The sequence below is a fragment of the Sinocyclocheilus grahami genome, unplaced genomic scaffold (assembly GCF_001515645.1).
Source record: "Sinocyclocheilus grahami isolate Dianchi unplaced genomic scaffold, SAMN03320097.WGS_v1.1 scaffold152.1, whole genome shotgun sequence".
Lineage (NCBI taxonomy): Eukaryota > Metazoa > Chordata > Actinopteri > Cypriniformes > Cyprinidae > Sinocyclocheilus > Sinocyclocheilus grahami.
Genome location: NW_015505331.1, coordinates 2,217,899 through 2,229,409, shown reverse-complemented (window position 1 = coordinate 2,229,409; position 11,511 = coordinate 2,217,899). Strand labels below are relative to the sequence as shown.

The window sequence follows — 11,511 nt, the reverse complement described above, 5'->3', positions numbered from 1 at the left end:
TATATACACACATATACACATGTATATACATACTGTAATATGTGTGTGTGTAAAGTTTACCATCCCTCAATGTATTACACATTTAGCAACAAATGTTATGGTTTTTAATTTTAATCAATACAAATGTATAAGTGTTTAATTTAAATAATCTTTTCAAATGAGTGAGTATATATTTTTCTTTTGAGGTTGATATATTCAGATATTTTCTTTCAGCAGTCCTCTCATGCTTTCATTGTATCAGTGACTTTTCTTTTTGCTGTGTAAATCTCTATATTTTATCATTTGAAAATGGTTTCTTGGAATGTTATATGAATATTTGGCACTGTTGCAGTTGTTGTGGTGCAGCAGGTGCGCCTCATTCATCTTGTGTCTTGTACATATTAATACTGTAATGGGAGGTGGATCAAGTCCTAATAGATTTGATTCCCAAAGAACGAAAGGACTCACCTCATTCCCTCATTCACCTCAGTCTGTTTACTGACTGGAGACATTGATTTATTTAGTTTTTAAGCATTTATTATTCTTCACAAGGCCCAAAAGGTCACAGAGTGACAGAGACACACAATAGGACTCCATCAATGGCAGACCTTTCACAGCAACTCTCACACCATAGACAGCTTTTCTTTAAAGTAACCTCGACTGTCCCACGTGTAAGTAATGTTCAGAGGTCATGACCTGAGGCAGTACGAGGAACAACGCAGCTACTTCTTCCTGGAATCTAGAACATCATTTAAAATTCAGGAAACGTGCCTGTATGACTGAAGCTTGGTTCCTGTGACTGAACTTTGCTAGCTCTGTCTAAATGTTTTGAGTCTGAAAGGCCTGTGGAGAGCTTTGGAAGAAAAGTTGCTGCTTTGATCAGTGATGTCTGTGGTAAGACACACAGAGATGGTATGATACACCACTGCTCAGGTTCCTCAGTTTTAACGTACAGGTCCACTGGCCTAGAGGAAGGGAAGCTCAGCTGACATTTTCAGTTTGTTCTGTAAACACTGAGAATTAGAAAAGTGAAAAATTCCAGGGTCCATTTTTATAAAATGTTTTACTTTTATGCTAAATTATACTTATGGATATATTATTTTTACTATTAGAATTTGTTATTATTTTAAATGTAATCCAAATTATATAATCAGTTCATCCCAGTATGTTTTCATATGGCCTTATTTTGTAAGACTTTTGTTTATTTTATTGAAAGAAATTAATACTTTCACTCAGCAAGGATGCATTAAATTGATCTGCATTAAATTGCAACAAATTATTTTGTAACATTGTAAATGTCTTTACTATTTCAAATAAATACAGTTCTTTTTAACTTTATCAAAGAATCCTGAAAAAAAAAGAAAAAAAAATTCACAATATTACTGTATTTTAAAGATTTTTAAAGAATATTTAAATAAATAAATGTAGCCTTAAAGGAACACTACACTATTTTTGAAAATAGGCTTATTTTCCAACTACCCTAGAGTTAAACAGTTGAGTTTTACCGTTTTCGAATTCATTCAGCCGATCTCCGGGTCTGGCGGTAGCACTTTTAGCTGTAGCTTAGCATAGATCATTGAATCTGATTAGACCGTTAGCATCTCGCTCAAAAATGACCAAAGAGTTTCTATATTTTTCCTATTTTAAAACTTTACTCTTCTGTAGTTACATCGTGTACTAAGACCGATAAGTATAAATGTACCTTGCTGAGTTAAATGATTAACACTAAACGGTAAGAAATCAGTCCAGTCTCCCCAGCTGTAAATGTCATTGGCTGTTAAAGTGTTCTGTTACTTATAATAAATTGACATGTTGACATCACATAAGCAGTCTTTCAGAATGCTCTCAGTTGCATAGATGCATATTGTATGAATTAGTGAGTGTGGTTGTGCTTATGGGGTGTCGCTGTGGCACGGTGAGTATGAGGCTGGGAGGGAATATTAGAGTATACCCACTACAAAAAACTAGACTACAACACTGTGTGTGACCCCCTGTTGCGGAACATTTACATAGTGTCGCGTTGTGTGAACACCACAACGACTTCAAGACAGCCAAGAAGTCATGTAGTCTGAACAGCACAGCGATCTGCCGACGTTTTAAGTCGTGCAGTGTGAACTAGGCTTTAGCCGCAAAACACAAGGAAGCTCACTGTGGGGAAAAGCCTGGGAGGCCCACTTTCTTATAAATCACCTGCTGAACAATGACTTTCTCACCCTCCTCCCACACACATACACAATCTCCCATGCCTCCTCACCATTAGGAAAAGTCAAACCTCTTGTAAAACTATAATTAAAGCAGCAGTGAAAGTGCCTGCATTGCTTATTTTCTCTATTTCACCTCCCATTGCACTTTTTTTTCATGCTCTCACACATGTATAGAGCTAACAGTTTTTTTCTACTGAACTTTTTTCTCTTTTCAATTACAAAAGTTTTCCTTTGAAAATTACAAATGCGACTAAAAATATGGAGCAGTCAGAGAATGTCATGAGAATGTGGAAAGTTTGTGTGTATGCACAAAATATTTTTTCGGAAATATCATTATTAATGAGATGGGGGTTTTTTTCCCCAAAGTGTCTTCTTTATGCCAACAAAACAATGTCATGAGTAAAACTGCATATTTTAGTGAAAATTATGAAGTTTGCATGCATCAAAAGCATTTTTCTGTTGTGGTCATCATAGTGACTTAAAAGCTGCATAAATGGTTTGACTTAAAATCCCCACGGAGCTGCTTGAAAGAAGTTGACTGTTGTTAGGTCAACTTTATTTTCAATAAGAAGTGCAGACAGAATGGAGAGTAAAACTGCTGTGGATGAGCGATGAGAAGTGGAGCGTGAAGCTTGAGGTAGTTGCCTGTAAAGCCTATACACTAAGTATATGTTATATATCAGGATCCACCTCTAGTGATATGGCTATATATTTCTTTCATAATACATTATAATACATAAATTGTACTCCTGTGAGTAATCCATTTTTTGATATGTCTGCAGGTGTTAGAAAGGTGAACCTGCTCACATGTTTCATAATGATGGCACACTGAAGTACAGGCGCTCTCACTGAGGAGTGGGAATAGCTGCATTCTTTGTATTCAGAGCAGCTGCAGGTGCCCACAGCTATTCAAATTCAACAGAGGGCTGCTCGGAACGCTCTCATCCCCATTCCACAATCCATCAAATGATTAATCTTCTAAAAGCCCTAAAATACACAAAGAGCAGAGTTTTCTTGCTTTGTTATTTTCACAATGTTGCTTAATCTTTTTTCTCACTTTCGGAGTATCATAAATAAGGTTGTGTCCAGCATTTCTTGTGTTGTAATCTGAGTGCTGGGTGATATATTTAATGTTTGTCTTCAAAGTTTTATTGGTAACTCTTTACAATCAGGTCCCATCAGTTAATGTTTACTAACATTGACTAACAATGAGCAATACATTTGTTATAGTTCGTTCTAATCTTAACATTAGTGAATAAAAATACAACTATTCGTTGATAGTTCTTATTAGCTCAGGTCCATTAAATAATAACAACACGTACAACTTTTGATTTTAATAATGTATTACTTTGTTGAACTTTGTTGAAATTAACATTAACTAAGATTAGTAAGTGTTTTAGAAGTATTTTTCATTGTTAGTTTATGTTAACCAATTTAGTTATCTAAAGTTAACAAATGAAACCTTATTGTAAAGTGTTACCATTTTATGTATACTGTATAAAAGCTTAAAGGGGTCATATGATGCGATTTCAATTTTTCCTTTCTCTTTGAAGTGTTGAAAGCTCTTGGTGCATAAAGAAGATCTGTAAAGTTACAAAGACTAAAGTCTCAAATCCAAAGAGATATTCTTTATAAAAGTTAAGAGTCAACCACGCCTACCTAAAATGTCTCGTTCTAACACGCCCCCACATGTCTACGTCACGATGTGGGAAGATTTGCATAACGCTGCCCAAATGTTCACGCAAAGAAAGAAGGCGTAACTTTTATTCTCGCTGTAGTATTGTTGCTGCCACCATGTCGTGAAGACGTGTGTGTGTTTGTGTTCTGTGTGTTTCGTTGTGAAAGCGAAACTTTGTTTGGCCTTCCAAAAGAGGACAATATACGCTTCATCATGCCTAGAGCTGATCTGTGCTGGTCGTTGAGGAAATGCATCAACTTCGCGCTGTAGATCACCGGATCGGCTTTCACCGTGGACGAAGCGAAGTCCAGCCCAGGGTTGCGCAAGCCCTCCGGCCGATCCGTTCTCAAGCCCGCCAGCCTCCGCTCACTCTAGCCCGCCGCCGCTCACTCACTCAGGCCCGCCCGCCTCCGCTCACTCTAGCCTGCCGTGTGAATCTACTTTGTTTGGCCTTCCAAAAGAGGACACAACTAGAAATCAGTGGTTAAGTTGTATTTACAACACTGTTCCAGAACAGTTCAACCCAAATATTCAGATGTGTGCAATGCATTTTATGGAGGACTGTTTCCTGATCCTGGAAGTGTAGACTACAATGCCGGCTGTTCTGACTCACAGACTGTAAGTACGTTTTTATTTTAAGGATTTGCCACTGATGATTCAAACACGAGTTTTGAGCAGTGTAGAGTAGCGCTTGTTGTTTGTCATTTCTTGCAGACATGGCTTTATGTTTACGCGGCGTGATGCAATGCGTAAAAAGACAGTATAAGTCATTATAATCCGTAATTATGTCCCCACTGGATGCAACAAATGTCTCATTTATAATGGGTTTTAATGTTTTTGTCTCGTCGCTCCGGCCGGACAGGGCATCACAGTATAGTAAGGGGCGGAATATTTCCGTCACACGCTTGAGGTATTCGGCCAATCATAACGCACTGGATAGCTGGCCAATCAGAGCAAACCTCGCTTTTCAGACCGATGAGCTTTGTAAAAATCGACGTGTTTCAGAAAGGCGGGGCATAGAAAAGGAACAAAAATGTACAGTTTGTGGAAAATAATGTGTTTTTTGAACCTTAAACCACATAAACACATTTCATTACACCAAATACACAAAATAATGTTCTTTTTAGCAACATCATATGACCCCTTTAAAACCACGGGATGAAATTTATAATAATGATGATGATAATATTGTATTGCATTTACTGAAAAACATGGTGGATTTAAGGTGAAAAACAGGTAGATTTCTGCTTGGTAGAAATTGTTTTTATGTAAGTAGTGTACAGTATAATCTATCACTCGAAAGTTTTTTGTTAAAGAAATTAATACTTTTATTCAGCAAAGATTAATTAAAGTTTAAAATGATCAAAAGCGACAGTCAGAGAATCCTGAAAAAAATTATGTATCATGGTGTCCACCAAAATATTAAGCAGCACAACTGTATTTTGAATATATTTTTGTATATTTAAATAATCATCAAACAGTCATTAGTAAACCGTTATATTCATAATGTTCTATTACCAGCTAAATCTTTGAGTGTATACAGTGTATTGTAAAAGTTCAGTACATCGCCCAACCCTGATCAATCCAGGAAGTTGTCTATAATATTAACTATATAACTACATCATTCAGTCAGCTACTGAATGAGGTTGAAGGTCTCCTGATTATGCCGTATTCTTAACCGTACCAGCAGGAGTGCCTTTGGAGCCACATGAAGGGGTCATGAACTGAGTAATCAAAATTCCCTTGATCTTTTGACATAGAGGTCATTGTACTATAAAAACATCCTGTAGGTTTCAGAACTCAAAACTTTCTCGTTAGTCTAAAAACAGCTTATATTGAAGACAATCTGCCAAAATGACAGGTTGTGGAATGTGCCACTTTATGATGTAATAGTGTGGCTAAACACCGTGTCCACAAAAGATGATCGTTTACAAACAAGGCACAATTCGACACAGGATTTTCAGAAAGATTGAAACTAAAAGACAATGCTGTGGTTACTATATTGGATCCGACAGTAATGTCGCACCACACAAATGTGAGTAACTGTTTGTATTATGGGGTCACTATTGCTTTTTCTGTTATTACAGATCGTTTGATATGTACTGAGTATTTGTATTTTTAACCTAAATCACAGCGGCGTCCGTCTATGAAGGATATAGGCTGTCAAACATACAAAATTGTTAGCCAATCACAATCCGCCACGCCTATTCAAACAGAGCATTTCGATGAGGGGGGTCAAAACAGGACAGAAAATAGCCTATTACTTCTAAATTATGATGTGTTTTGATGTAAAAAAAACTTGATAACTTTATAAGTGGACCTCAGAGAACAGTACAAATTAATAAAAAAGACAGTTCATGACCCCTTTAAAGGACCAACTGCTGCTCACTCAGTGGATCCTGAACTCATGTGTTTAAAATAAGAATCTCTTGCTTTATGAGACTCCTGAGTCACTCCAGGAATGTGGCCCCTTTACTCGGCATGTTCATATATAACCAAACAGGTCTGTGTGCTTGACCCTCTTATTGGGAGCCTAAATTGAAACCACTTGAAGTGTGTAAAATGCACTGTTACTTGAAAAAGTTGTTAGGAGGATTCAACACTGACTTTTAATAGTGGATGTCTTAAAGTGGTTTAGCACCACAGTTTATGTGCCACAAACTTGTTGATGGATAACGATTGAAGATATAGCTGGAGATTACTTGGAAGTTTCTACAGAAATGGGTTGATTTAACAATATATTCCAATATATAGAGCTAGAAATGTTGTTTAAAATGATATTTAAACCGTGAAAGCAAAAATATTGATATTTTTATTTGACTTTCTCCTGAAGGATTTAAATAGTCATCACTCTATGTGTCAGGTAGCACATTATAGGATCAGCTAAATTATTTTGCTTTATTCTCTTGTTGTTTCCCCTCTGATATATATAATGTGTAATATTTCTGTCTGGTCTCTGGTGGCTTTATTGACTTTGTGTGTGCATGGATAGACTCTTTTCTGTTCTTTATATTTATCCAGAGATTGGTGTGCGTGTCCGGACTGTTAGTCACTTACCTTATTACCAGGGCCCTAGTCTATTTACACATGTTGTGTTATATCAAGACTTAATTCGAGCAGAGAACTGGATAATGAGCTTTGAGTAAGTGAACGTTTGGAGAGCAGCTACTGTGGGAGAATGTCAGTAAGACACAGTAGGACAGCTCAGACTGAAAGCAGAGGTGTGGAGATGATATTTAATGGCTGTTCTGATGGTAGTTTGTGAAAAATGAAGGAGATTGTTATCACCACAGTGTGAGATGTAGGGTAAGTTAAAGGAATAGTTCATCCAAAGATTGACATTTTGTCACTTTTTACTCACCTTCATGTTGTTTCAAAGTTGTATGGCATTCTTAAGCTCCAAAATGACGACAAAAAAAAAAATTAAAAGTACTATGAGTTGTGAAATTTACATTGTTATTCACTGATAATCTTCCCCTCCTGTGGGCCGAAACAGAAAAATAAAAAAAATGGGTTGAACTCAAGAACTAGTCAGATTCATGAACAAATCATTCACACCTGTTTTGTGAACTGGATCAGTGGATTAATTTAAAAGATCCAACTCAACAGAGTGATCCTTTATGGATCTGACATTGCTGATTATAATAATATGAACACCATGGAGAGCAAATGCAGATTTTCAGTGAGTATTTTGTTTTGACTTTAGGAAACATGGAATAAAGTGCTTGGAATATAGAGTCATGTGGACTAGTTTTATGGTATTTTATTGTGATCGTTGGATCATTTTGGAGCTTAACAACTTAACTATCCTCATTCACTTTCATTATATTGAAAAGAATGGCCAGGATAATCTTCAGAAATTCACCTTTTATGTTCCACATAAAAAAGCAATTTGGGTTGGAACAAGTAAATATTGTACAAGTAAATAATGATTGAATTTATATTTTTGTTGAAACTATTCCTTTAATACTAAATTTTATGCTCCACATTTTTGCTTTTTAGTTTTGATTCTTCATATTCTCTCTCAGGATCTCATTTACCAGATCTGTGTTGTTGTTAAGAACCTCTGTGTTGGGAAAAACCCAAGACTGACATTTTTGTATTTGATCATGCATATCAAACAAAGCAATATTGCATGTTTATTTCCCAGTCTGCAGTCCCATATTTTTTCTGTGTATTAAATGTAGTCAGTGCACGTTTACAGAGGTGATGCATTTAAAATGCCATCTTCGCTGAGTTGCCACCTTTGAAAACTTCTAATGATGAAAATTCGTTGAATTTCAAATCTGGGAGTGCTTCAACCCTAAGCAGACATCATACATCCTCTTGAGCAAAAGCCTTTTCAAATATTCAGCGCTCATAAATATATTTATGAGACTAAAACAGTCGCATGTACATTGCATATCTTTCTTATCCTTTCTTGTTCGTTTCATTATCTGTGGTTTTCTCTTTGTATTTCTCTCCACAGTAGTCCACGTTAACCTCAGTAATTCCTCAGGCCTGAATCCACTAAAACATTCTGATTACTTTCAGTTTATTTATTTATTAACACTTTTTCTGTTGACATGTTTATACAGTTCAGCGACCACAGGGCGTTCTGCAGTCTGTTTGGTGTCAGACTCTAGAAAAAGAAGCAAATTCATTCAGGCCGACTGCAGACAGATTCAGGCTGTTACTGCTAGATAAGACATGATGCTCTTCAGTATAGAGGTGTGTTTGCGCTGACTGTTGTTCGAAGTTTGAGAAGGATTTGGTTTTTAAGTAAAAGTGTGTGAGCTCCGAGGTGGAATATTTTCAGCTTTGACAAGTTTATTGAGGCATTTCTACTCAGAGTTTGTCTGGCATTGCACTCAAATCTGGAGTTTCTTGGTCAAATAAGTTCATAAAGTTACGTTTTACTGAAATGCAGGCTTGTAACCCCAGTATAGGTTAGTGAGTTTAGGATGAAGTTGATTATGAACTTTATTATCTCCACGAGCGCGCCAATGTGCAACAAATAAAAATAGTAGTCCCGTATCTGGCCCACAATCTAAAATTAGTTTGACACCTCTTGTGCAAAGTGCCCATCCCTGAACTCTGCCTCCGTCCGGCTTTGTGTTAAAGCCATTCATAGATTTGGATTAAAATTCTTTCACATTATCAGTCACTGAATGCTGTCTGAAATCATTCTGCAACCTCTTTCCTTTCCCTACTCATATTTAGCAGGCTGGAAGGACAAAAGGACAAAAGCTGAGAGAGAAAAGAACAGGCCAAGAGAGAGTGTATGGGTACAAAAAAAAAGGAAAATAGCAAAGTTTTGTGGAGTGTTGCCCCTAGAGGTCTTCTCGAGTCCTAAAATCTGTACCCGACCCGAATCACTTCTTACCCGAACCCGACGTGCATAAATAAAAATTGGGACAGACCCAATGAAATTAGACCCGAGTCTGACTGCATTTATTTTCGAACCCGACTGAACCCGAACGTAAACGGCATTGACGTGTGTACAGCCTGCAGCCAGTAAAGAAAAATCCCGATGTCCTGCAGACTGATTTGGCCGGTTCTCCTTTACTTTGATTTATTTAACATTTATTCAATTTATTATTAGGCTACTTTATATTAGTGCCTGCCTGATGGATACAAGGTATTTCTGAGCTCTGCTTTCAATTGTGACCAGTGGATTTGAAAAATATGCATTCGGGATAGTTTAAAAGATTTCGGGTGTAATCGGGTCCATTTGGGAAAAGAAAGTTTTTTTTAAATTACCCGATACATGAGACCCGAGGCCGCTAATACCGAACCCGACCCGTGTCCGAGGTACTCGCTGAAGTTTTGGACCCGAACCCGCTCGGGTCTCGGGTCGGACCTCGGGTTTTCGGATCCAAGTGGACCCGTGAAGACCTCTAGTTGCCCCCCTCTCAGGGCTCATGCTCTTTTGGCATGTTGGCTGGGTGGAGCCTCTCTCTCTTTCTCTCTCTCTCTCGCTCTTTCCACTCCAGCTGCGTCTGTCTGTCAGCCCCCTCCCCCTCCAATCCGTCTGACCCTTGTCTGCTTAGATGCTCGGTGAGGAGAGGGAGAGAATGAGAGTACAAAACTCTACGCTGTGAACAGGACAACTGCCTTCTGGGAAGATTCTATTCACTCAAACGCGCACACAAACCCCCCTCTCCCTGTCTACACCCGTCCACCCCCCTCTCTTTTAGTCTGCCCAGAGGGTTTTGTTCCTGCACCGGGCAACTTTTTTCCCCTCCACTTCTCTGTGTGCGAGCTGTTTTGTTTTGGTTCTCTTCAGCCGGATTCCTGAATTTATTGAAGGATTCATTGGACTGTCTAGAGCATCTCTTCTCATTTTGAAATCATTATTCGCCCCAACATTTGCAGCATCCTGGCTCAGCGACGGTGAAGACGGGTTTCTTCTGTCCCTGAGAGGATTATGAGCATGTGCTAGAAAGAGCGTGTGTGTGAGAAGGAGAGAGAGAGACGACGTAAGAAGACTAGAGAGACGGAGTATATTCGTGCATGTGACTGTCGGGAAAGGATGGCTCTGTGGCTCTGAGCTGCCTCGGCTCTCACAGGACATACTCGCATAATAAGGAACGAAAGACTGACAGACAGACAAACAAACTCCACTCACAAGAGAATATTGTTCTCCTTGCGTTTCTCCCAGAGGCTTAACCAAACAGGATTTCAGTGATGCCGGCTGAAGTGAAGCAGGTCAGTTTGGGGATTCACTCGCTCTCATCCTCCTTTCTCTTCTGTTTGCTGTTGATTGCTTGAGTGTATTTTTTATTTTTTTTTAATTACCACCCAATTTTCCTGTTCTTTAGTGGTCAAGTTGTGGTAGTGTTGGATGTTAAGTTGTCCCTCAAATTTCCTTCTTCATTCTGCTTTTCTAATCTTACATTTTGATGTAGAATATCAACACGTCGTATCTTGAATACTGTTGTGGTCACATGCTGAACTGTCAACATTCAGTATGTCCATTCAGTCCACATCTATCCAGAGGTGAATATTTCTCCACTTTTGATTCAGATTCAGTTGTGCTCAGCTGTCAATAACATTCACAGAATGTCAAGCAGCATGTGGACGCATCTAACAAAACAGCCAAGGTAAACATGCGGAATCCTACAGGATTTGAAAAAGAGAAAATAGTCAGATGGGACGTTGAACACCGCAAAGTTGATGAAAAGTAGCCAGGATTGAAGATTTACTGCTTTGCCAGCACTGGACTCATAAGTGGTCAACTATTTGTTTTCTTTGTTTTGGAGCAACCACATTGCCTGGCAAAGCTGCGAGGAGGTCAAAGGAATGTTCTTTTTATTCAGCATACAGGGATTTTCTAAAGACGTGTTCCCAAAACGGTGCTGTGTCATTCCATACCGTAAAAATGTGCCAGGTTGGACAGTTCGGACACGTAAATAACAAGGGACAGGCTTTGAAAGAAACGAGCAGTCTTTTTATGTTCAAATGTGTTCTGAGCTAATGAATTTTTCGAAAGACATTCTTACAACCATCTGTTTGGCACCATTAATCTGTTCACGGCTGTCTCGTGGATGGTTGCTGCTACATAACTGGCACAGGAGAGGCAGCTGTATTTTTTTACGATACGCTAAGCATAACAAAGTCTGAATGGGTGGCATATATAATGTTGCTAAAAATAACTATTGTCGTCAT

General features: G+C 38.3%; 1 protein-coding gene across 4 annotated transcripts in view; it reads left to right on the top strand.

Moving 5' to 3' along the window:
* Positions 1–11,511, top strand: part of LOC107592331 (armadillo repeat protein deleted in velo-cardio-facial syndrome homolog) — a 305,477-nt gene that overhangs the window by 190,474 nt on the left and 103,492 nt on the right. For 2 of the 4 annotated variants that reach the window (XM_016281820.1, XM_016281821.1), the window contains exon 1: positions 9,927–10,551. The exons of the other annotated variants lie outside the window; for them this stretch is intronic. In XM_016281820.1, the coding sequence (XP_016137306.1) occupies positions 10,531–10,551 (21 nt within the window). In that variant the 5' untranslated portion in view covers positions 9,927–10,530. Of the gene's footprint in view, positions 1–9,926; positions 10,552–11,511 lie in introns of those variants that run through there. 4 annotated transcript variants of the gene reach the window in all.